The sequence below is a fragment of the Ranitomeya variabilis genome, chromosome 3 (assembly GCF_051348905.1).
Source record: "Ranitomeya variabilis isolate aRanVar5 chromosome 3, aRanVar5.hap1, whole genome shotgun sequence".
In the NCBI taxonomy this organism is placed as follows: Eukaryota; Metazoa; Chordata; class Amphibia; order Anura; family Dendrobatidae; genus Ranitomeya; species Ranitomeya variabilis.
The window spans coordinates 316,384,254-316,410,788 of NC_135234.1; the positions used below are offsets into that span (position 1 = coordinate 316,384,254).

Sequence of the window (26,535 nt, forward strand, 5' to 3'; positions counted from 1 at the left end):
CAAGGAAGATAGACTTTTCAATGACTGTCCAATAATATGGAAAATCTGATGGTTCAGGACCTCTGGTCCCTTTTAGGCTGCATTCATTTATATCTTCAGTTTTAAAGCTGAAGTCGTAAACAGGTAAAGTTTTACTTTTTATTCTACTTCCACATATGTAGCAAATACTTTATATGTATCTGCCTGAAATCAGCTGGGCAAGGAGTTTGGCATGCTGGAAAGCCCCCAAGGCAAATGTTAGGATCTGTTTCAGCTTTGTGATAGTATGCTTTGGGGTAGTGTTGTGCCACCTGCAGATCATTTTTCCTAACTGCAGATTTATGAAAATTAATGTTTAAAGGGAAGGTGGCATCAAAATTTGTTTTTTTCCAGCGATTGAAAAAAATGTAAAGAATTCATGTTTACATTTTCTTAAAAAATATTATCATTTGTTTATAATTTAGTAAAATATGAAAAATAATTTTAAAAGGTTTGGTATTTCCACTTTTAAACACTTAGGGGAGCAGCTAATGAAATTTGACAAAAACCTAGTGTACAACTAGCTCACATTACTGCACTGCAGTAATATTGGGCGGAGTCTGCTGACGTGTGTGATGTCTCTTCTCCTCCCCTCCTGGGTGTCTGCTAAGGAATAAGAGAGGATGATATTCAGGAACCCAGTGAGCAGCCATTTTGTTGGTGACTGCAGAGATAAGGCTGGGATCACACATACGCGAGATATGGCCGAGTCTCACAGGTGAAAACCCAGCTCTGGCACCGGCACTCCGGAGCGGAGCGTGCGGCCGCACAGCAATACATGGAGCTGCACGCTCCGCTCCTAAGTGCCGGTGCCAGAGCTGGGTTTTCACCTGTGAGACTCGGCCGTATCTCGCGTATGTGTGATCCCGGCCTTATACTGACAAGTAGACAGTCACAGAGGATGGCAGGCAGCAAGGATTCTGGGAGATATATGGTGGAGTGTTTGGTGCGCGGAGCAGCCAGGGATTGTACATAGAGCGCTGTCTTTTATACACATGGATGGACCGTCTGCTCCACACAAATGCAGGAAACATTTCTGTGGATTGACAGCCTGTTCTGATGCAGACATTGCATGCTAAGACCCCATTCCCCTCCTCAGCTCCTGTCCTGGCGATGTGTGAAAGCGAGGCGACAGGTGCAGTCGGGGTGACGCTGAGGGGAAATGTAGCCATATAGTAACGATAAAAATGAGATGCCTCTCTTCAGCTGCCTCACCAGCCTTCCCCTGACGGCACCTAACTGGATGTCATGCTGCCCCCTCTATTACCCCAGACCCGTGTGCAGCTGCTCAACCAGAACCACCCTAGATTGGGTCCCCTTTCTGAAGATAATACTGCCATACAGATCACACATAATACTGTCCTATAGTTCTCACATAATACCATCATATAGATCGCAAATAACGACGCCATAGTGTTCTCACATAATACCAACATATAGAGCACACATAATACCGCCATATAGAGCACACATAATACCACCATACTTCTCACATAATACCGCCATATACTTCTCACATAATACCGCCATATACTTCTCACATAATACCGCCATATAGATCACACATAACAGGGGGAAAGAGGAGTGCATAGGAGAGGATTAGATACATGGCTCAGCAGACTGTATCACACAGGAGCGCATTAGATACCCGGCTCAACAGACAGTATCACACAGGATAGGTTTAGATACACGGGCCAGCAGACAGTATCACACGAGCGGATTAGATACACGGCTCAGCAGACTATCACACAGGAGAGGATTAGATACACTGGTCAGCAGACTATCACACAGGAGAGGATTAGATACACAGCTCAGCAGTCAGTATCACACAGGATAGGATTAGGTACATGGGGTCAGCAGTCAGTATCACAGGATAGGATTAGATACACGGGGTCGGCAGACTATCACACAGAATATGATTAGGTACATGGGTCTGCAGACTGTCACACAGGAGAGGATTAGATACACAGCTCAGCAGACAGCATCACACAGTGTAGGAATAGATACATGGCTCATCACAGTATCACACAGAATAGGTTTAGATACATGGCTCAGCACAGTATCACACAGTATAGGATTAGATACATGGGTTAGCAGTCAGTATCACAGTACAGGATTAGATACACGGCTCAGCACAGTATCACACAGAATAGGTTTAGATTCATGGCTCAGCACAGTATGACACAGTATAGGATTAGATACATGGGTTAGCAGTCAGTATCACAGTATAGGATTAGATACACGGCTCAGCACAGTATCACACAGAATAGGTTTAGATACATGGCTCAGCACAGTGCAGGAATAAAAACAACATGGTCTGAAGTCCTGATGAAGAGCTGCAGTGAGAGGCAGGACAGGAGCAGCACAGAGCCTCCCCCTCTTACCTCTGCAGCTCATAATAACGACATCAGCACTTCATCCTCTCTAGAGATTACAGCCAGCGCAGCAGGCAGCATAGAAGATGACAGTGAATGCCTGCTGATAGTGTGAAGGGGGAGACAGATAGAGCTGCCCCTCCAACAGCACAGCTCTCACGTGGAGCTCACAGATACACAGCAATCACAGCTCCAGAAAGATGGCACCGACCTCCTGCCTCTGCTGTGATGTGTGGACAGCCCAGGGGGCGTGGCCAGATCACAGCAGGGAGCAGCTCAATGATAGGTATGGGGTCGGCACCCGACCGCTGAGTCCTATGCCCAGGGCTGCCGTATTTGCAGAGTGTAAGTGTCGTGCAGCTACACTTACACTCCTGCAAAGCCAAATGGTGGCGCCCAGTGGCTGAAAAAATAATTAATAATAAAAAAGATATTAAAGTTAAAAAATTAATTTTTATATTATAAATAATTGTTTATATAAACAATAATTTTTAATGCAAAAAAAAATTGCGGCACCTTCCCTTTAAAGTGTATTTTGTGATCATATCGTGGATGTGTGGTTTGTTCGGCTATTTTCTTGCTGAAGGGGGCAAGATTATCTTTCAAATGATGTATCATTTGTGTGTGTGGATACAGTATGAACGGCAATACAAAGTAATCACCGAAAAAGAGTGTTTTGAAATAATATAGAAGGATTTACTTGTAACGTCTAGATTACCCATCTGGAGAGGTAATAATTACCCTTCTTAACCCATTCCTAATGCGGTAATTTTCCGTTTTTGCATTTTGATTTTTTTCTTCCCAGTGCAATTTTTTTTTTATTTTTCTTTTCACATAGACATATGATGGCTCGTTTTTTTCGGACTGAATTGTACATTTCGTAGACACCTTCATTTTATCACATAATGTACTGAAAAATGGGAAAAAAGTGCAGCAAAATTGTGGAAAAAAACAATTCAGACATTAGTTTTTGTACAATGTGTGGCAAAATGACCTCAGAATATGATTCTTCTCATCAATGTGATTACAGCGATACCAAACATCGTGTTTTTATTATTTTAGGGGTGAAAGTGAAAGAAGTTGGAAGGGAAAAAAAAAGTTTGTGTTGTATCGCCATTTTCTTTCTTTCTTTCATTTTTTTTGCAGGGTGAGATTATGTTTTAATTGATACCATTTTTGGATAGATATGACATTTTGATCACTTGTTACAGCATTTTTTGTGGTATTGCAGCAACCAAAAAAATGGATTTTTGGCGTTTTTGAATTTATTCGTTTTGTGTTTAACAATTGGGTTAATTATTTTTATACCTTGATAGATCTGACTTTTCTGAACCCTGTGATACCACATATGTGTAGTTTGACAGCAGCATTTAACACCTTATCAGCCATGGGTGCAAGGCCGGCGTCAGCACCCGGGCAAGTGCTGGGGCCCTGGCGAGACAGGGGGGGCCCATTCACGGTACGGTACACTGAGGCTCCGGGGGGCCCCTGCAGGCAGGGTCGGCGTTGGGGGCAGGCAGCTGCCTAGGGCCCCCACTCCCCCAGGGGCCCTCAGCTAGCGGCACCACGCAGGGGGGCAGGGGGGCCCGCCAGCGCCGACTCCCCCGCAGCAGGTGTCTGCTGGTACAGTTCAAAGCAATGATGGAGGAGAGAGCGTAAGCTGACGCTCCTTCTCCCATCATTCCCCGCTATGCCTCTGACACTGCGGGTGCGCGATTATGTCATCGCGCACTCACTGTGTGCCAGGCATAGGAATGTTTGTTTGTTTGTTTTTCACTATAACAGTAAGTACTGGACTGTGGGGCCATTCGAGGGGGGAGGGGGGAGATGTGGGCTGTGCTATATACTACATGGCTGTGCTATATGCTACGTGGGCTGTGTTGTATGCTACATTGCTGTGCTATATACTACGTGGCTGAGCGATATACTACGTGGGCTGTGTTATATGCTACAGGGCTGTGCTTTATTCTACGTGGCTGTGCTATATACTACATGGGCTGTGCTATATACTACGTGGCTGTGCTACATACTACGTGGCTATGCTATATACTATGTGGGCTGTGTTATATGCTACGTGGCTGTGCTATATACGTGGCTGTGCTATATACGTGGCTGTGCTATATACTACATCGGCTGTTATATATTACGTGGCTGTGCTATATACTATGTGGCCTGTGTTATATGCTATGTGGGCTGTGTTATATACTCCGTGGCTGTGTTATATACTACGTGGCTGTGCTATATGCTACGTGGCTGTGCTATATGCTACGTGGCTGTGCTATATACTACGTGGCTGTGTTATATACTACGTGGCTGTGCTATACGCTACGTGGCTGTGCTATACGCTACGTGGCTGTACTATACGCTACGTGGCTGTGCTATACGCTACGTGGCTGTGCTATATGCTGCGTGGCTGTGCTATATACTATGTGGCCTGTGTTATATACTACGTGGACTTTGATATATACAACGTGGGCTGTTATATACTCGGTGGCTGTGTTATATACTACATGGGCTGTGTTATATACTACGTGGCTGTGCTTTATGCTATGTGGCTGTGCTATATGCTACGCGGCTGTGCTATCTACTATGTGGCTGTGCTATATGCTACGTGGGCTGTGCTATATACTACGTGGCTGTTACATACTACGTGGCTGTGCAATATACTATTTGGGCTGTGTTATATACTACGTGAGCTGTGTATTATACTACGTGAGCTGTGTTATATACTACGTGGGCTGTGTTATATACTACGTGGCTGTGTGATATACTACGTGGGCTGTGTTATCACTATGTGGGCTGTGTTATATACTACGTGGCTGTGCTATATACTACATGGCTGTGCTATATGCTACCCATTTTGCACTTTTACAAATGTTCTACGTTAATACTTTCTAATGTTTACTTTAAAAAGTTTTCCATAAAAAAATTGTCATATTCAATGCATGCAGTTTTTTCTTTGCAGCAAGTTCAGCTAACAATAAAATGCCTACTGGTAACTGAGGAAGAGGGAGTAGGTCACAAAAATTGGCATATAAGGGGTTGACTTATATAAAGCCCCTCTGCTGTATGTATTGTAGAATTTCCAATACTAACATTTTCTGTTAGTACAATAAACCTCATTTCAAGGCAGAAACATTACTGTGTCCAACAGTTATTAGATATATGAAACTGAAATAGCTGTTGCAAAAAAAAACTATTTTTATAAAACATTAAGCTTAAGATTAATAAGGGTGCCCAAACTTTTTCATATAACTGTATCACTAATGTAAAAAGTGAAATCTGGCATTGCATTATACCTATATTTCTCTGCTGTATCTGTGCATTATGAATCGTGGTATGTGTTAAAGGGGGGGCCCACTGAGACTCTTTTTCTCTGGGCCCTCAAAAACCTGGAGCCGACCCTGCCTGGGTGGCAGATTGATTAGATTCATGCCCTGGTTGTTACATACAGCCATTACCTGCCGAGTATGGGGCAAGCTCACCCCATGAGCCTGCTCCATACCCCTGCTATGGACTTGTGCCATACATGTACGGCAGATGTTGGTAAGTGGTTAAGCATAAAACTTTCTCCACCAGTAGTAGCAACAACTGCAAGTAAACACCTTCTGCAAGTTCCCATCAATCGTTCAGACTTAAGGTCATGAAAGTTTAGTCTGCTCTCATTTATAGACCTTGTGAATTTATGTCTAGGTCACATAATTCCGGGCTATAGAGCAATAAATTTTAAGACATCTGTAAGATTCCTTGTATAGTGGCGATATCTCATGTCTGGCAGTCAGAATCTCTCTTTTTTATTTATTTGGGAGTGGTGAGGTGGGTGGGTGGAAAATCCCGTCCATGCTCTCATGTTAATCATTAAGAGCCTAAAGTTTTTCTGTGTACGGTATATTTTTAATACAGTTATTATTATTATTATTATTATTATTATTTATTGTTATAGCGCCATTTATTCCATGGCGCTTTACAAGTGAACAGTTATTTTGATATTCATATAAACTACTATTATTGAACAATTATCATTATTATTTTTGGGGGGTGGGGTTGGTGAGGGTTAATTGGAGATCACCTTGCATGTGTACACATTCTACCAATCATTGGGGGGTATACATATTCAGCATTCTGTGGGAAGTACACCATTGAATATTTTGTTCTATGAAACGAAAAATATCACATCATGTTTGACAAACATTTTGCCTGCAATTTAGCCATTTTCAACAGCACTTTTTGCTTTTGCTTCAATATGTTATTGTATGTGTTCATATATTGTATCCTTTTAAATTACCCATCCTTTCTATAAATTCAGAATTTTTTACTGACTTTTTACTAGGTCAACAAATGAGCTTCCACCCTATCTGGAAAAGGTAAAACAGAAAGCTAATGATGCATTTGCTCAGCAGCAATGGAGCCAGGCTATTGAACTTTACAGCCAAGCTATGCAGAGGGCACCTCGCAGCGCCATGTTGTTTGGAAATCGTGCTGCCGCATACATGAAGCGGAAGTGGTGAGAAGACTAGATTCTGGTATTGAGCCATTAGATGGACGCAGAGTTTTATCTGATGCTTTGTCTCACTTTGTGTTATAATGCTAGGGATGGAGATCACTATGATGCATTGAGAGACTGCCTGCAAGCACTGGCACTAAACCCAGCCCATTTGAAAGCACACTTTCGTCTGGCACGATGCCTGTTTGAGTTGCGCTATGTTTCTGAAGCGCTGGATTGTCTGGAGGAATTTAAGACAAAGTTTCCAGAACAAGCCCAAAGCAGTGCATGTGATGCTCTGGACAGGGACATAAGGGTTGCTTTATTCTCCAAAAATGAAAACCGTAAGTCGGACCTGTATTATCTGTAAAAGTGATGGTACTGCGCTTATTGATTTCAGTTTCATAGGAACCGTTTCATAGTTTTAAAATTGAAAGGAGATACAAGTCCATCAAATTCCACCTACAACATTATTAGCTGTGCATACCCATAACTGAACATTTCACTGCAAAAACACTTTTGTGGTATATTACCCTTGCTCAGCTAGATCCTAGTACACACACAAGTAGTGATTAAGAAATGTCAGCTTCTAGAAACGTTCACTAACCTTTTTTTACTAAAAAAAAAAAACTAGAATAATGTGGTAAGTAGTAGACGAGAGGAGAGGGATGCAGCTGCAGTTTCATTCTCTGTGTTTGTGATACTGAGTTACAGTTCCTACAAAGGCGCCTTTAGGGCATGCTGGACGAGAAGGGAGAACTAAACACACAGCATAGACACAATTGTTTTCATATTTAACATAAATCTACAGTTTCCTGACTATACAAAATACATTTGTTTTCCATAGTGACTAGAGTTGAGCGACTTTTACTTTTTTCGTATCGAGTCGGGTTTCGCGAAACCCGACTTTGTCAAAAGTCGGGTGAAATTGGCCGATAATTGCGAAAAGTCGGGGGCCCGACTGAAACACGAAACCCAATGCAAGTCAATGGGGAATCAAAGTCGGCAGTGAGTGGAGAACAGGAAAACACCTACAGTGCCCATTTTAATGCCAAAAACATCAATTCTTATTACTGAAGCTTGTCAATCTTAATTTACTTTATAATAATAGTTAGGCATTGAAACTGGGGGTCATTTGGCTAAAGTTGTGGGGGGTAGGGCTGGCTCAAGATTTTCGTGGGCCCAGGAAACGCAGAATACGTCACGGCGGTGGAGCAGGGAGAGGTAAGTATTTCAACTTTGCAAGTGCTGTGATCCTGAGCAAGCAGGGGGAGCCCACTCGTTGGCATTGGCACTGGCACAGGGCCCCTCATAGTACGGCGGTGTGTTTGACGGCGGGTGGCGCCTCCCACCGGCAGAGACACTTTTGCGTACTATGAGGGGCACTGTGCCAGTGACGTCGCCAACGAGTATGCCCCCCCACCTGATGAAGGAACCTTCACTTTCATCTGCACCTTCCTCTTTGTCCCCGTGTAAGGTGGTATAGTATGCGGGAAGGGGAACCTGACTTTAAGCAGGGTCAGATTCTGGCTGTGTAGAGTGCAAGGGGAATGTAGTGGTCTGGGTCAATGTACCAGTAGACTCATCTAGCAGTGGCTGGGCAATGGGCAGGATGAGGAGGAAACAGAGATATAGGCCCAAATAATTAAGTAGGCTAAATGCAGTTCAAAATTGGTAACAGGACTAAACATTGCTTTGTTCAGTGGAGGACAACTGTAATGAGCGGCAGACACAGTTTGTAGGCCCAAATAATTAAGTAGGCTTAATGCAGTTCAAAATTGGTAGCCGGACTAAACAGGCGGCATTGCTTTTTTCAGTGGAGGACAACTGTAATGAGTGGCTGACACAGATAGTAGGCCCAAATAATTAAGTAGGCTTAATGCAGTTCAAAATTGGTAGCCGGACTAAACAGGCGGCATTGCTTTTTTCAGTGGAGGACAACTGTAATGAGTGGCTGACACAGATAGTAGGCCCAAATAATTAAGTAGGCTTAATGCAGTTCAAAATTGGTAACAGGACTAAACTGGCTGCATTGCTTTGTTCAGTGGAAGACAACTGTAATGAGGGGCAGACACAGTTAGTAGGCCCAAATAATTAAGTAGGCTAAATGCAGTTCAATATTGGTAACAGGACTAAACTAGCGGCACTGCTTTGTTCAGTGGAGGACAACTGTAATGAGCGGCAGACACAGTTAGTAGGGCCTAATAATAAAGTAGGCTAAATATCTGCCACAAAATTGTTCATAACTAAACAGGTGGCATAGCTAGGTACAGGGGTGGGCTCCTCTTCTGAGTAGCAGACAGTGGTAGTAGGCGCAAAGTATTAACTGGTCTAAATGGAGGCCAGGGCCCTGTATATTTTAACTATCATCTATCATTTCAACAAATTTGTATTGGCAGTGCCATTGAAGGATTTAACAGCACAGACTACACAGTGGTGGAGCAAGTATTGCAAGTGGTAGAGCACTGTTCGAGCTGGGGGGAACACTCTCGTGGGCGGCGGTACTGGCACAGGGCCCCTCATATTACGGTGTGTCTGACGTTGTTGTGCACCATCACCGTCAGAGACACTTCATTGTATATGAGGGACCCTGTGCCAGTGCCGTCGCCCAAGAGTGGGCACACCTACCTGTCCAGGCAAATGGCACTCGCACGGGTGCTTGTGCCAGGTGGTGACCACGGCCCTGTGGGGGGAGTCAGCCCATTTAGGGAGGTATAAAAATGGCCTATGGTGGACATTCAGCAGCTGCAAATGGAGGAATTGAAGCAGTCAGTAAGAGGAGGCCAACAGCAAGACATTTTTCAGGCAAGCTACGTGTCAGCAGGGGAAGGTGGGGCCAAATAATTTGAAATCCATGATTGGTTCATTTTAATGAAGGTTAGATCATCGACATTTCGGGTAGCCAGACATAGCAGCACACTAGCAGCAGGGCAAGCGAGCTCCTGTAATGCATATTCTGCCAATTCAGGCCAGGTGTCTATTTTAGATGACCAGTAATCAAAGGGGAATGACCTGTGAGTGAGAACATCGATGAGGGAGGAAAAGTAGTTCGTAACCATACTGGAAAAATGCTGTCTCCTGTCACTTTGAATCGATGATGCAGTACCTGTCGTGTCAGCGGTCATTGCGAAATCACACCACAACCTGGTCATAAAACCCCTCTGTCCAATGCCACTTTGGATTTGTGCACCTCTAACACCTCTGCCATGTTGCCCCCTATGGCTCGTGTGAGAACCATCACCGCCACTGTGTGCTGGGAATGCCTGAACCAAACGGTCTACAAGAGTTGCTTGTTTGGTAGCCAATATTTGCTCAAGGTTCTCATGTGGTATGATATTTTGTAATTTTCCTTTATATCGTGGATCCAGGAGGCAGGCCAACCAGTAATCGTCATCCGTCATCATTTTGATAATGCGGGGGTCCTTTTTTAGGATACGCAAGGCATACTCAGCCATGTGGGCCAATGTTCCCGTTGTCAATTCACTGCTTGTGCTGGGTTGAGGAGCACTTTCTTGCAAATCAACATCACTTGTGTCCCGCAAAAACCCTGTACCTGACCTTGCAACGCCACCAGTTTCTATTGCCCCCTGAGAAGCATCCTCCTCCCTTAAATATTCATCCCCATCATCCTCCTCCTCCTCCTCTTCGTCCGCCACCTCGTCCAGGATAGTTCCCTGAGCAGACAATGGCTAACTGTCATCAAGGCTTCCCCCCTCCTCGGCTGCAGACGCCTGCTCCTTAATGTGCGTCAAACTTTGCATCAGCAGACGCATTAGTGGGATGCTCATGCTTATGATAGTGTCGTCTGCACTTACCAGCCGTGTGCATTCCTCAAAACACTGAAGGACTTGACAGAGGTCTTGTAGCTTCGACCACTGCACACCAGACAACTCCATGTCTGCTATCCAAGTGCCTGCCCGTGTATGTGTATCCGCCCACAAATTAATTACAGCACGCCTCTGTTCGCACAGCCTCTGAAGCATGTGCAGTGTGGAGTTCCACCTTGTTGCAACGTCGATTATTAGGGGGTGCTGGGGAAGTTTCAGCGATCGCTGATGGTTCAGCATACGGCTGGAGTGTACGGGCGACCGGCGGATGTGCAAGCAAAGTCTTCGCACCTTCAGGAGCACGGCTGGTAACCCCGGATAATTTTTTCAGCACTGCACCACCAGGTTCAAGGTGTGAGCCAGGCAAGGTATGTGTTTCAGTTCTGAAAGGGCTATGGCAGCCATAAAATTCCTTCCGTTATCACTGACTACCTTGCCTGCCTCAAGATGTACACTGCCCAGCCATGACTGAGTTTCTTGCTGCAAGTACTCGGCCAGTACTTCCGCGATGTGTCTGTTGTCGCCCAAACACTTCATTTGTAACACAGCCTGCTGACGCTTACCACTAGCTGTTCGATAATGGGACACCTCGTGTGCAACACTGGCAGCTGCGGATGGAGTGGTCGTGCGACTGCGCTCTGTGGACGAGCGTTCGCTTCTGGAGGAGGAGGAGCAGGAGGGGTGGCGAACGCCTACAGCCAACTGTTTCCTAGAACGTGGGCTAGGCAGAACTGTCCCACTATGGCTGTCCTGAGTGGACCCTGCATCCACCACATTAACCCAGTGCGCCGTGATGGACACGTAACGTCCCTAGCCATGCCTTCTGGTCCATGCATCTGTTGTGAAGTGCACCTTTCCACTGACTGATTGCCTCAGTGCATGGACAATGCGGTCTTTGACATGCTGGTGGAGGGCTGGGATGGCTTTTCTCGCAAAGAAGTGCCGACTGGGTAGGTCATAGCGTGGTACTGTGTAGGCCATCAGGTCTTTGAAAGCGTCGCTTTCAACCAACCGGTAGGGCATCATCTCTAACGAGATTAGTCTAGCAATGTAGGCTTTCAAACCCTGTGTATGCGGATGAGAGGATGAGTACTTTCTTTTCCTAACGAGAGTCTCTTGTAGGGTGAGCTGGACTGGAGAGGTGCATATGGTGGAACTTGCGGTGGTGGTGGTGGTGGTGGTGGTGGACATGGCGGATTGAGAGAGGGTTGGTGATGGTATTCTTGATGTTGGCCCACATACAGTGTTTCCTACCAAAAACCTTGTGATTCCATGACTGCTTTGGCCTTGCGACGATACCTCCACATTTGCTGCTGGTGGTTTCCTAACCGGTGGGCTTACAGTGAGGGAAGCAATGTAGCATTGCTGACTACCTTCATTCTGAGCAAGTGCACCAACGGTACATGACGTTTGGTAGTTAGTCCAGGCTTGCAAGTGCATGCTGGTTCAATGTCTACGCATGCCCATTGTATTTGAATTTTGAAGATTCTTCCCTCTGCTAAAGGTCTTTGAGCATTTCTTACAGATAACTTTTGACTGATCATTCGGATCTTGGTTAAAAAATTGCCACACTACACTCTTCCTACTATGGAATACCTTTTCAGGCATTGCACGCTGTGCTACTTTCACCAGAGGGCCACGCTGTCCTAAAACTGTTTTTGTTTTTGACACACGTTTTTGGCCTGATACGGGCCTGCCAGATGACAGCTGTTGCGATGTAGATGGCTGCTGCGGATCATCCTCCTCCGCTTCTGAGCTACTAGCAGCGGCACCCTCATCCCCCAATGGCTGCCAATCTGGGTCAACAACTGGGTCATCTATCACCTCCTCTTCAATGTCATGTGCACCTTCCTCTGTGTCACCGTGTAAGGAGCTATAGCATTCAGGACGGGGCACCATAGTCTCATCAGGGTAAGGTTCTGGCTGAGTACACTGCGAGAGCATTGTAGTGATCTGAGTCAATGGAACAGCTTAATAATCTAGCTGTGGCTGTGCATCAATGCACTCCATGTCCGATTCATCTTGTAATGGGCAGTTAACAATTTCCCTTTCTAACCCAGGCACGGTATGTGTAAAGAGCTCCATGGAGTAACCTGTAGTGTCGCCTGACGCATCCTTCACTTTTGGTTTGGGTGAAGGACACAAGGAAACGTCTTGTTCCTGACCGGGAGCATCCACTGACGACTCGCTGCTTTTATATTTTGAACTTTCTGAAGAGGAGGCGAAAGAGCTAGAGGCTGAGTCAGCAAGGAAAGCCAAAACTTTTTCCTGCTGCTCCGGCTTTAAAAGCAGTTTTCGTACTCCAAGATAAGGGAGCTTTCGAGGCCTTGTGTAGCCAGACGATGACGCTGGCTCAACACCTCCAGCCTTAGGTGCTATTTTGCTTTTCCCACTACCACCAGATGCTCCACCTACACCATCACCATCAGTACCAGCTGGCAACGACCGCCCACGGCCTCTTCCACCAGACTTCCTCATTTTTAGGAAAATCTAACCAAAATAGCAACCGTTATATGGTAGCGTAAAACAAGGTAGAAGGTGTATATAAACTTGTTGAGAATTTAAATCTCCCTTTTTTGGGGGAAGACTGCACCAAAACTCAGGCCCAGTGTATAACACAACACAATGTAAGTGGCAGAACGTGGCTTACTGATATACGACAAACTAACAGAACTGACGTATATCCACTTTGTGACAATTTGAATCTCCTTTTTTTGGGGGGAGATTGCACCAAAACTCAGACCCAGTGTATAACACAACACAATGTAAGTGGCAGAAAGTGGCTGGAAGATATATGGAAAAATACAAGGACTGTAGTACAATTTCAATCTCCCTACAATGATCTCAGGACAAGTATGGCAGCAATACAAAGGACTGCTGCACACAAAAGTGTGGACAAATAAACAAGATAACTGCAGAAAGGAGCAACAGGATTTTTGCTTTTAAAAAAGCAGTTGGTTTGCACAGCAGCGTGCAAACAGCAATGCAGCTATCAGGGAGCCTTATAAGGCAGCCTAGTAAGCTACAAAGCTGATGCACAAAAATATACCCTCCACTGTCCCTGCAAAAAAAAGGTGGTGTTGGACAGTGGAAATCACTACAGCACAAGCGGTTTGGGGGTTAATCTTCCCTCCCTAACTATATCCCTTCTTCTGATGAAGCTGCAGCAACCTCTCCCTATGCTAAGATCGGCAGAAGTAAGATGGCGGTCGGCATGCACGCCCCTTTATACCCCCTGTGACGCCGCAGAAAGCAAGCCAATCACTGTCATGCCCTTCTCTAAGATGGTGGGGACCGAGACCTATGTCATCACGCTGCCCACGCTCTGCATCCTCCTTCATTGGCTGAAAAATGGTGCTGAACGCGTCATATGAAACGTGACTTTGGCGCGAAGATCGCCGACCTCATGGCCGATCCCACAGTAGGATCGGGTCGGGTTTCATGAAACCCGACTTTGCCGAAAGTCGGCGATTTTTGAATTTGTCCGATCCGTTTCGCTCAACCCTAATAGTGACTTCAAGCAGTTACTGGCCCCCTTTTTCCCCACACATTTAGAGCACCTACTAATGATAAGCTCGATCAGACATGCTTTATTTCTGTGGACATTGTCCACTGGAGTTGTTGTCAAATGACAGATGTGCCACCTATCAATAGAAGCTCTTGCCAGGTTACAGATAAAGGCCGAAGCTAAGCCAAGTTCTCCGATTAACCATGAATAAGTCATTCAGGAATTGTCTGTCTGAATCTCTTGTATGGCTAGCTTTAGTAACAAACATTCAACGGGTTAAGCCAGGAATGATTTATTCTTATGTGTATATCCCTGACAGAGGATGATAAAAAGGGAGCCTCTGTTCGCCTACGATCTGGGGAAAGGAAGGATTCTCTTTCAGAAGATGAGCTGCTGCTTAGAGAAAGAAGCTTGGATTATAAACATAGGTATTGTGGTCATTGTAACACTACAACAGACATAAAGGAAGCCAGTTTCATGGGAAGGTAAGATAATTTGTTTGCTTTTTCATCTCTGCATGAAGTAATAATATTAACTCTACTACATACATGGTTATTTTTCTGGTGTCTTTTTAAGCAAAATTTTATATATTTTGTTTTAATATATATATATATTAACCTTTTCCCAGTAATGCACAGTACATAGTAAGCGGCTCAGATGACGGCTCATTCTTTATCTGGGAGAAGGAGACTCGTGCTCTCGTCAGGGTCCTTCAAGGAGATGAGTCAATTGTTAACTGTCTACAACCGCATCCAAGCTACTGCTTCCTGGCCACAAGTGGCATTGACCCTGTCGTGAGACTATGGAGCCCTCGTTCTGAGGTTTGAAAGCAATTTAATATATATGGGAGAATGTACTTTTTAATGTGCTGTAAAGTTTTCTACTTTAATAGAGCAATTGTTTGGTTGAAATTTTTTTTCCCTAAAATCATTGATTTTTCTACATACATGGTATTGAATATGATCAATTATTGGCATCAATTACCCCCTGCTATAGTATTAAGATCATCTTTAGGATGTTCTAAAGAAGGAGGTATTGGTTATGGGGGATTTCCGTAAATGTTGCATTACTGGTGGCTCTGACAATATTCTCGAAAAATAAAGTCTAAATTGTTCAATTAAACACACAGAATATACATTCAATTTCTGCAAGTAGACACCAGTGTAAATGCCAACAAGCACTTTACACCAGAGACCATTTTTATGTCATTTTCATATAAAAAAATGTCTGGCATAGAAACCAGTATTTCATTAGAGCCCAGAGCACATGGAATAAATACACATCGGATGTATATATTTGAGGTTTATGTGGAGCTATATACTAGCTTAATTATAAAGTGCTGCTATATACTGTATGTTGGTGATATAGCAATAAAAGTATTATTATTAAGAGGAGATAATGATATAGAAAAAATCTGAGTTTAATTCAGCTCATTTAGAAGAAGAAATAACCTGAATAAAATGGAGATTAAGACCCCATAAAGTGAATCTAGCCCCAGCGCCTATATCACTCCTTTAAAGTAGACAATCCGAAGATCGTAAAAGATTTTCACAGTAGTTATGGCCACCTCCATATAACTTTGTGACCAACCATTTTTTTCCTCCAAAAGATGCATGAAATCTCACATTTGCAATTAAAACTTTAATGAAAGCAGAGACTTACAAAGAAATTGCATTCTAAAAATAACAGAACATGGTGTGGTATGAAAAAAAAAAAAATGTATGTTTTCATCTGCAAGAGGACGTGCTTACTAAAATGCTGAAATAGGGGACTTGTAACATCTGGTCTTCACCTGCAAATTTTCCAAAATATGCACACACAACATAGTCTGTAAAAATAGGACCAATCATATATGCTCACATTTTGTATGTAACTAGTTGGAAATAATGATTCATGCCTACAATTACTGCATGGAAATCCATTTCCCGATGAACTCCAGTTATCATCGTTATGGTTAACTAAGTAGTGATAGGGGCTCCGACTCCCAGGATACAATTACAGACAGTATTGTGATGTGAGAAATGTTCATACTGTAACTCTGAGAGACATTGATGGTCTCGGACTGCGATCATGCAGGACACCATCATTCAGCACTGCGGAACTTGGATCTCTTTTAATACAACTTCTTGAAATGATTCTGAGCGATGGGTTTCTAAAGCCCTGAACTTTTACTTACAGATCCACTGGCTAAAAAATGTCCTTCCGTGGAAAGATTCAAGTCCATTTGTATAATATTTGGACTCATTCATGGTAGTTGTACACTTTGTGCACATCTCCGTCCTCACCTTTAGATTACTTTGTAAAGAACCACCTCACTGGGTCAACTTGGTTTTAAGATGCTGTTTAAAAATGTTGACTTTTTTCCTAGAATACTTATTATGCATACCAAAGAGCTCAGATTTTTTTCCATGTTAAATGTATTATGTATTTTTTTTTGTAATTTTGTAATGTAATGAAATGCTAAGTGTACTTTACTCAAAGAAACATTCTCTTTATTTGCAGACTGAAGGGCCTGACAAACGAGTGGTACAAGACATGGAGAGTGCTTGTCAAGCTAACCAAAGAAGAATGAATGCTGACCCCCTGGAAGTAATGCTTCTGAACATGGGTTACAGAATTACAGGACTTAGCGGAGGAGGTGCAGCATCAGGTGTTGGAGGTTCAGATGATGAGGATTCTACAGAGGGACAAGTGCAGTGCCGGACCAGCTAACCTTGACAGGAGGGATGCGTGTAGGATTTGGGTTGTACACACCTTTATAAAGACAAGCTTGACCATATTTTAATGGCCGCTCGTCTTGCTTTGAAAAAAATCTGTATAGACCAATACCTCATAATGACAATGATAGGAAAGGTGGAGTCCTTCCACATCAACACCACCACTGTATATAACCTCTTAACTAACAATCGTGCCACCCCTAAGCTCCTAAAATTTGGATGCTCCTAAAATTTGATCTCTGCCCAAAGCATTCTGTTATTTTAACAAGGATTGTCGTAATTGATTTGACACAAAAAAGGTAATAGTACCTATGTGTGCTATTTTTCTGGATACCTTGCCTTTTGTTTGAAGTTTTACAAGTTGGACTGAACCTACATCATTTGAAGAGCTACTATGAATGCTTGAGGCATCTAACAGAATTGCAGAGATTGCTATGATCTGAGTGGTGCCTAGGATATTTGACCTTTGAGCTTGTCTATCAAAATGATTAAGGTTACACACAGTGGTGTGGTAGGCCTTGCTGACTTTGTTTTAAGACTGTGTTTCTAGATTTTACCATCTCGAAGCATAGTCTGTATGTGTTATACCTAGTTTTGACTAATGTGAAGATTGATGGTCTAGAATGTTGTCTAGACCAAACTAGTTGGTTTATTACTATAGGTTCATAATAATGCTGTTCTACATTTGCAATATCACAACCAGTGGAAGAGTTTTCTGCTTCCAGTACCATTGCTTCCTGACTTTTGACTTTTCCAATCGGAAAAGCTGTCTTTGACTTGTCAGTGACCTTTGCTCAATTTGTATTCAATGGACATCTACAAATAAAAAAGTTCTTTATTTCTGAGCAGATGTGATTGGTTTCTAAATCCTTTTTCTGCATGCATACTGAAAACTGAATTTATGAAGTCAAACATTTACCACTTTTAAGACTGAAAACTACTCGATAAAAAGCAGCATGTCAGGAAAAATCTGTTTGGGTATGTGCACACATTAAGTATTTGCATCAGAAAGTTCTGCATCTCTTGGCAGGAAAACCACTGCGCAAAATAGGTGTGTTTTATTACATGCGTTTTTATTCCCGATTTTTTTTTTTTCACCACTCATTAGTATTTATTTATTTTACTCACTCATACAGCAGCATTAATTCCGCAGCGCTTTACATACACCATCATCACTGTCCCCATTGGGGCTCACAATCTAGATTACCTACCGTATTTTTCGGACTACAAGACGCACTTTTTCCCCCAAAAAAAGGGGGGAAAATGGGGGGTGCGTCTAATAGTCGAAATGCAGGCTTACCCGTGGCGGCAGAGGTGCGGTGGCAGAGGTGCGGCGGCAGAGGTGCGGCGGCAGACGTGCGGAGATGAGGAGGTCCCTTTCCCCGGTGAGGTGATGCAGCAGCCCGGTAAGCAGCAGAGCCGGGTGAATCCTGTTGTCATCGGTGGTGGCGGCCATTTTCCAGGGGCCGCGCGTGCGCAGATGAAGCGCTCTGCTTCCCGGGGTTTCAGGAAAGTGGCCGCGGGATGCCGCGCGTGCACAGATGGGGATCGCGGCGGCCATTTTTCTGAAGTTCTTAGCTTCAGGAAAATGGCCGCGCAATCTCCATCTACGCACGCGCGGCCTCCCGCGGCCATTTTCCTGAAGCCCCGGGAAGCAGAGCGCTTCATCTGCGCACGCGCGGCCCCCGGAAGATGGCCGCCACCACCGATAACAACAGCATTCACCCGGCTCTGCTGCTTACCGGGCTGCTGCATCACCTCACCGGGGAAAGGGACCGTCTCACACCATACCTGTCACTGCGCCTCCTGATCCCAGCACCTCCTGATCCCAGCACCTCCTTATCCCAGCACCTCCTCATCCCAGCACCTCTGCCGGTAACCAGTGCTGCAACCCTCCCATGGACACCAGGCCGTGGCGTCACCCACCTAAGCAGGAAGGGACCCTGCTCAGGTGCACGCCGTACCGCATCACCCCACCTCTGCCGACACCATGCCTCCTGTGACCCTGCTCTGCCACCGCCAGCCTTCAGGTAAGATACTGTAAATTCGGACAATAAGACGGACCCCCATCTTATAAAAAATCTTTTTTTCTGCAATTTTCACCCCAAATTTGGGGTGCGCCTTATGGTCCGGTGCGTCTTATAGTCCGAAAAATACGGTATGTTTTTGAAGTGTGGGAGGAAACCCGTGCAAACCCGAGAACATACAAACTCCTTGCCAATGTTGTTCTTAGTACGATTTGAACCCAGGTCCCCATCGCTGCAAGGCTACACTGCTAACCACTGAGCCACCGTGCTGCCTGTTGCATGGGTGAATTCTGCAGCAATAACTCTGAAATAACTGACATGCTGCAGATTGAAATCTGCTACAAATCTGCATGTAAAAAGTAAGCAATGCATACATGAGACTTCAGGACTTTACTGGCATGAGGCTTCAGTACAAATCTGCACAGAAAATAATGCAATAAAAACACAACAAAACTGCAATGTGTGGACAGTATCTTAGTGTGTAAGCTAGCTTGCTCTCTGACACAATACCTTATGGTATAAATTATAAAAGCTCTATTTATTCCATGGTCTACTGTTCTTCACTTAAGGCCGGTGTCACACATGCGGATGCAATGCAAGAAATTTGCGCGAGTCTCTCGCATCAATACTGCATAGAAATACATGCATCCGCACACTCAAGTCCCGAGTTCCGGTGGCAGTGCCGGGTATTGATGCGCGAGTTTCTCGCATTGTACTCGCAAGTGTGACAACGGCCTAAGGGAACGCTCCACCTGATTTTTGATGTCTGATCAGACATGGATATGTTATTGCAGCTATGCATGTTTCCTCTGGAAAAATCTGAAAATGCTGCGACGTTTTAGAAAAAAGCATACTTTGAAAAGTGTGCTGAGGACTATGTGTTTTGATTGAATAGTCAGAGGCAGGTACCTGAAATCTTCCCTTCCCTTGCTGTGTATCAGCCTTCTCCTATACACTCGTGGTGAAATTGGTATCCCTCATTTAACCCCTTCATGACCCAGCCTATTTTGACCTTAATGACCTGGCCGTTTTTTGCAATTCTGACCAGTGTCACTATATGAGGTAATAACTCAGGAACGCTTCAACGGATCCTTGCGGTTCTGAGATTGTTTTTTCGTGACATATTGGGTTTCATGTTAGTGGTAAATTTAGGTAGATAATTTTTGCATTTATTTGTGAAAAAAATGGAAATTTGGCGAAAATTTTGCAATTTTCAAATTTTGAATTTTTATTCTGGTAAACGAGAGAGTTATGTGACACAAAATAGTTAATAAATAACATTACCCACATGTCTACTTTACATCAGCACAATTTTGGAAATAAATTTTTTTTTTGCTAGGAAGTTATAAGGGTTAAAATTTGACCAGCGATTTCTCATTTTTACAACGAAATTTACAAAACCATTTTTTTTAGGGACCACCTCACATTTGAAGTCAGTTTGAGGGGTCTATATGGCTGAAAATACCCAAAAGTGACACCATTCTAAAAACTGCACCCCTCAAGGTACTCAAAACCACATTCAAGAAGTTTATTAATAATTCAGGTGCTTCACAACAGCAGAAGCAACATGGAAGGAAAAAATTAACATTTAACTTTTTAATCACAAAAATGATCTTTTAGCAACAATGTTTTTATTTTCCCAAGGGTTAAAAGAGAAACTGGACCCCAAAAGTTATTGTACAATTTATCCTGAGTACGCCGATACCCCATATGTGGGTGGGAACCACTGTTTGGACGCACAACAGGGCTCGGAAGGGAAGGAGCGCCATTTGACTCAATGAAAAATTGGTTCCAATCTTTAGCGGACATCATGTCGTGTTTGGAGAGCCCCTGTGTGCCTAAACATTGGAGCTCCCCCTCAAGTGACCCCATTTTGGAAACTAGACCCCCCAAGGAATTTATCTAGATGCATAGTGAGCACTTCGAACCCCCAGGTGCTTCACAAATTGATCCGTAAAAATGAAAAAGTACTTTTTTTTCACAAAAAAATTCTTTTAGCCTCAATTTTTTCATTTTCACATGGGCAACAGGATAAAATATATCCTAAAATGTGTTGGGCAATTTCTCCTGAGTACACCGATACCTCATATGTGGTCACAAACCACTGTTTGTGCACACGGCAAGGCTCGGAAGGGAAAGAGCGCCATTTGACTTTTGAATGAAAAATTGTCTCCAATCGTTAGCGGACACCATGTCACGTTTGGAGAGCCCCTGTGTGCCTAAACATTGGAGCTCCCCCACATGTGACCCCATTTTGAAAACTAGACCTCCCATGGAACTAATCTAGATGTGCAGTGACCACTTTAAACCCCCAAGTGCTTCACAGAAGTTTATAACGCAGAGCCGTGAAAATAAAAAATCATTTTTCTTTCCTCAAAAATTAGAACTCTAGTTCTAACCCTAATTCTAACCCTAGCCCTAACCCTAGCCCTAACCCTAACCCTAGTGGGGGAAGAAAAAAAAAATATTTTCTTTATTTTATTATTGCCCCTACCTATGGGGGTGATAAAAGGGGGGTTCATTTACTATTATTTTTATTTTTATCACAGTGATCAAAATGTACCTGGAACGAATCTGACGGCCAATTCGGCGGGCGCCCATGAAGGAGACGGACGGACACCGGGAGGCTCGGTAAGTATGGGGGGGGGATCGGAGCACGGGGGGATCAGAGCACAGGGGGGTGGATCGGAGCACGGGGGAGCGGACAGGAGGATGGGGGAGCGGACAGGAGGATGGAGGGGAGCGGACCACAGTACGGGGCAGAAAGGAGGACTGGGGAGGAGATCGGTGGCGGTGGCGGGGGTTAGATCAGGGTTTCCAGCCATGGCCGATGATATTGCAGCATCGGCCTTGGCTGGATTGTAATATTTCACCACTTTTCATAGGTGAAATATTACAAATTGCTCTGATTGGCTGTTTAACTTTCTTTTTTTTTTTTTTTTTTTTTTCAATGTTCTTTTTATTGATTTTTATAAAAGAGCAGATATACAAACATACGTGAAGTAAAAGAAATAATTAACAGAATATCAAAAACGAGTCTTCGAATAAGGTCTCTTAAAACAAGTATAAAGCTTTGAAGCTACTCGAAGTGTATAAAGGTAAGACCAATATAATGTATGAACAACAAGCAGAAATCAATTGAAGGGTATAAAAATCCAGTTTTAAACTAAACGATAGGTAATATATTCTGCTATCAATCATTTTTTGAAATCAGTCTAATTTCTATTTAAAGGGATAGAATAAAGAGAAGAAGAGAGAATAGAGAAGGAGGGGTCAGGGTTGAGGGAAGTAGATGGGGAGGGGAGCACCTTATTTTGCAGTTGATTTTGTTTAATGTAAGTCTTCAAGTATCAGATGGTTGTTGGATTTATAGAGAACCCAAGGGTTCCATGTTTCTTTAAACGATAAGGTCGTGTGGTTCACGGAGGCTGCTAATTCAGCTATTCTGTAAAGTTGGTCAATTTTGGCTAATAGTTGTGAGAGTGAGGGGATTTTTGTTGATTTCCAATGTAACGGCACCAGTAGCTTTGCAGCCGCTATGATGTTGTAGACTAAGGTGGAAGTGCGGCGAGGTAGATTAGGGCAAATGGGGAGATTCAAAAGAGCAGATTCTGGTGTCAGTTTCAGTTTTTCCCCTGTGGTGTTTAGAATGGTCGCCTCAACAAAAGACCAAAATTGTTTTAGAGTGGGGCATGACCACCATAGATGTAGATAGTCACCTGTTCCTTTTTTACATCTCCAACACAAAGTAGTAGCATCTGATTTCCAGATCCGTATTTGAGTTTGTGAGATATACCACCTGGATACTATTTTAAAGGAGTTTTCTTGTGTTTTCACACAGCTTGTGGGGCCATGTGAGTGTTTGTAGATATGTTGGACTTGAGATTTATTAAAAGTATAACCCAAGTCCTTTTCCCAGCTTGTTATATATGCTCTTTTTAAACAAAAGTCTTCAGTTAAAAGGGTTTGATATAAAGTGGCTAGTGTCTTCAGTGGTTTGGATACTCTTGCGCATTGAGTTTCGAAGGTTGTGAGGTTGCGGGTAGTGTCAGGGTTGTAATGCATTATTCTCAGTGATTCTTTGAGGGCGGAGTACTGTATAAAGTTGAAATTCGATAGGCCCATTAATTTTTTAATTTCAGAGAGTGGCAAAAGCACTCCATCTTCAAACAGTTGGTCTATGGGTGTGTTTGGACCTTGCTGGCTGTTATGTATTCTATTATCAATTTTGAATGTGTGGGTTAGGATGTCTGAAAGTTTGAGTAATGGAGATGCGGTAGGTATTAGCATGTTATGTACTTTCGCCCAGATCCTAATGAGTGTTTGAGTGATTGGGTTGGATTGTGAAGGAGGAGGTCGCTTCTCGACATAAGTCATCAGGAGCGATCTGATAGGTAGAGATGAAAGTTCATTCTCCAACCTAAGCCATTGCTTACTCTGAGAGCCACGAATTAGGTCTACTGAGCGTGTCAATATTGCAGCGTAATAGTATTTCCTAGCATCAGGTGCACCCATTCCGCCATTAGACTTAGCTAATACTAGTGTGCGGTAAGTTATTCGTGGTTTGATATTTTTCCAGATATATCTGAGGAACAATGAGTTTACCTTAGCCAGGTAAGATTCTGAGACGTGGATAGGCAGCATTTGGAATATGTACACAAACTTGGGGAGTATTAAGCTTTTTAATAAATTTTTCCTCCCTGTCCACGATAGGAATTGGTCTCTCCAAGATTGTATGGTAGACTTAGCTTTGTCAATTAGTGGGTCGTAATTAAGTTTAAATAAATCTTTGTGGTTTCTGGGAATCTTAATTCCAAGGTACGTGATATATTGTTTGGGCCAGGTATAAGGATATAGTTTTTTCAGTTTAACAAGGGTGCGAGTGGGTATGTTGAGGTCCAAAGCTTCTGATTTGGAAAGATTGACTTTAAAGTTTGTCAGAGTACTATATTCCTCTAGTAATGACATCAAAGCTGGAAAGCCTTTGAGTGGTCTAGTCATCAGTACGAGAAGGTCGTCGGCAAAGGCCGCCGTTTTGTACTGCGTTTTCCTTAACTCAATGCCCTCAATTTCAGGATTCTGTTGTATGGCACTTAGTATGGCACTTAGAGCCAATCAGAGTGATCGTAGCCACGGGGGGGCGAAGCCACCACCCCCCCGGGCTGAAGTACTACTCCCCCTGTCCATGCAGATCGGGTGAAATTGGAGTTAACCCTTTCACCCGATCTGCAGGGACACGATCCCTCCATGATGCCACATAGGTGTCACAGGTCGGATTGGCACCGACTTTCATGACGTCTACGTGGCATCACAGGTCGGGAAGGGGTTAATTACAGAAAAACCCACAATGGTCATAGAAATAACTTGAATCTGACAAAAGTAATCATAAATAAAAGATCTATGAAAATGAACAAATTAAAGTCACACATTGCTTTTCAACCATGCTTCCACAGATTTTGGACTTCATGGGAGACGACCAAGGAGGACACCATTGTTAAAAAAAAAAATTATAAAAAAGCCAGACTGGAATTTGCCAAACTACATGTTGACAAGCCACAAAGCCTCTGGGAGAATGTCCTATAGACAGATGAGACAAAAATGGAACTTTTTGGCAAGGCACATCAGCTCTATGTTCACAGACGGAAAAATGAAGCATATCAAGAAAAAAACATTGCCCCTACTGTGAAACATGGAGGCTTTGTTATGTTCTGAGACTGCTTTGCTGCATCTGGCACAGGGTGTCAAGAATCTGTGCAAGGTACAATGAAATCTCAAGACTATCAAGGGATTCTAGAAAGAAATGTGCTGCCCACTGTCCGAAAGCTTAGTCTTAGTCGTAGGTCATGGGTCGTGCAACAGGATAATGACCCAAAATACACAGCTACAAACACCCAAGAATGGCTAAGAGGAAAACATATATATATGCTTGGCACACTCCAGTGGATGTGATGAAAGGAAATTTAATATGTGAAATACATAACAATAGTCACAAGTACAAACGTTTCGGTCTATGGAGACCTTCATCAGTGTACTACAAAATGAGAAAATATAAACTATTAGATAACAAGTAAAAAAACAAAAGTATATACAAGGTGTTGCATAGCTATTCATATAGGTCATGGTCCATGTGGGATAGTAACACAGTGAGGTTTTCAACAAAAATTGACCCTTAAAGATATTCAGAGGAGAACATAATGAGTACCAGACGGCGGTAAAGAGATGTGGCATACCTAATAAAAGTAGTAGACTGGTGGGAGCAACAAGCTCACTGTAAAGGTTGATAATCTGTGGTAAAAAGAGAGTGCCCATGAGGTGGTGAACAGTGATTATTGTGCCGGTGTGCACATGGACGCACAAGGACACCTGATCTCCAGCTCATCTTCTCTTATTTTGATAGGAGCCAATTAATAGGCAAATCTAAAGTAAATAGACACAATGGGTAAGCATTGTATTGGCGCTATAATCTAGGGGCCAAAAGTGCAAAAACTTAACAAGTAATTGAGAGTGGGGATGTGACCATCAACGCGGCAACCACCGCAAGTCTGGAGGGTGATCATGGTGTGTCCTGAGTCTCTATAAGTAGATGGCAGAGCGCGCGCGCTAGTGCTGTAGCCAGAAATCAGGAGCCGCTAACCGGACATGATGTGTGCGTGTCACTGGCCGGAAATGGCGGCGTTGTCCATTCCACCTGTGAGGCAGGAGGATGTGCGTTCCAGAGGGAGCGTATATTTGCGTGTCACCGGTTTAGAGGTTGAGGAGGAGCGTTTGTAAAGGAATCTGTGGATCCATGGTGAAGTTGTGATATGGGAGAGATGAGGTGCGGAGATCATACAATAGAGACCGCTCTGCAAAAGGAGAAAATATGTATGAGAGACTAAAATATAAAAATGAAGCTTGCGTCGAGTAATGCATAGAAAGACACAAGAAAATATCATACAGGGGCAAGCAAATATCTGTTTACATAAATGATTGCAAATCATAATCTCTGTTAAGTCTTTTGGGAGCCAGGATATTTAACTCATGGATCCAGAACGCTTCCCTTCGTTTCAGTATTGTGATACGGTCCCCCCCCTCTGCGGGGAGGTGAAACGTGTTCAATTATTTGAAACCTTAGCTGTGACAGGTTGTGGCCTCTGGAAATAAAGTCATGTATGATGGGGAGTAGTAGATTCTTGCACCTGATGGTGGATTTATGCTTCGAGATTCTGTCTTTGATTGATTGGATGGTCTCACCCACATACAGAAGACCACAGGGGCACTTAATCAAATTTGAGTCACAGTTCACAGAATTTTTTTATGTTATACTGCTTGCCTGTATGTGGGTGATAGATAGTATCCCCTTTGAGAACATTGTTGCATTGATTGCAGTTGAGACAGGGGAATGTGCCCATTTTTAGGTTGTGCAGGAAACGTGTGGTGGTGGATGTACGATTAGGGCCGATGTCGGCTCTGACTAATGTGTTACATATAGTGTTGAGCGATACCGTCCGATACTTGAAAGTATCGGTATCGGAAAGTATCGGCCGATACCGGCAAAGTATCGGATCTAATCCGATACAGATACCCGATACCAATACAAG

At 43.5% G+C, this 26,535-nt stretch overlaps 1 protein-coding gene across 4 annotated transcripts in view; it reads left to right on the plus strand.

Moving 5' to 3' along the window:
• Nucleotides 1-17,778, plus strand: part of WDTC1 (WD and tetratricopeptide repeats 1) — a 109,161-nt gene extending 91,383 nt beyond the window's left edge. For all 4 annotated transcript variants that reach the window (XM_077295670.1, XM_077295673.1, XM_077295672.1 and 1 more), the window contains exons 12-16: nt 6,724-6,897; nt 6,985-7,220; nt 14,531-14,696; nt 14,840-15,032; nt 16,714-17,778. In XM_077295670.1, the coding sequence (XP_077151785.1) occupies nt 6,724-6,897; nt 6,985-7,220; nt 14,531-14,696; nt 14,840-15,032; nt 16,714-16,923 (979 nt within the window). In that variant the 3' untranslated portion in view covers nt 16,924-17,778. The remainder of the gene's footprint in view (nt 1-6,723; nt 6,898-6,984; nt 7,221-14,530; nt 14,697-14,839; nt 15,033-16,713) is intronic.
• The last annotated feature ends 8,757 nt before the right edge of the window (nt 17,779-26,535 follow it).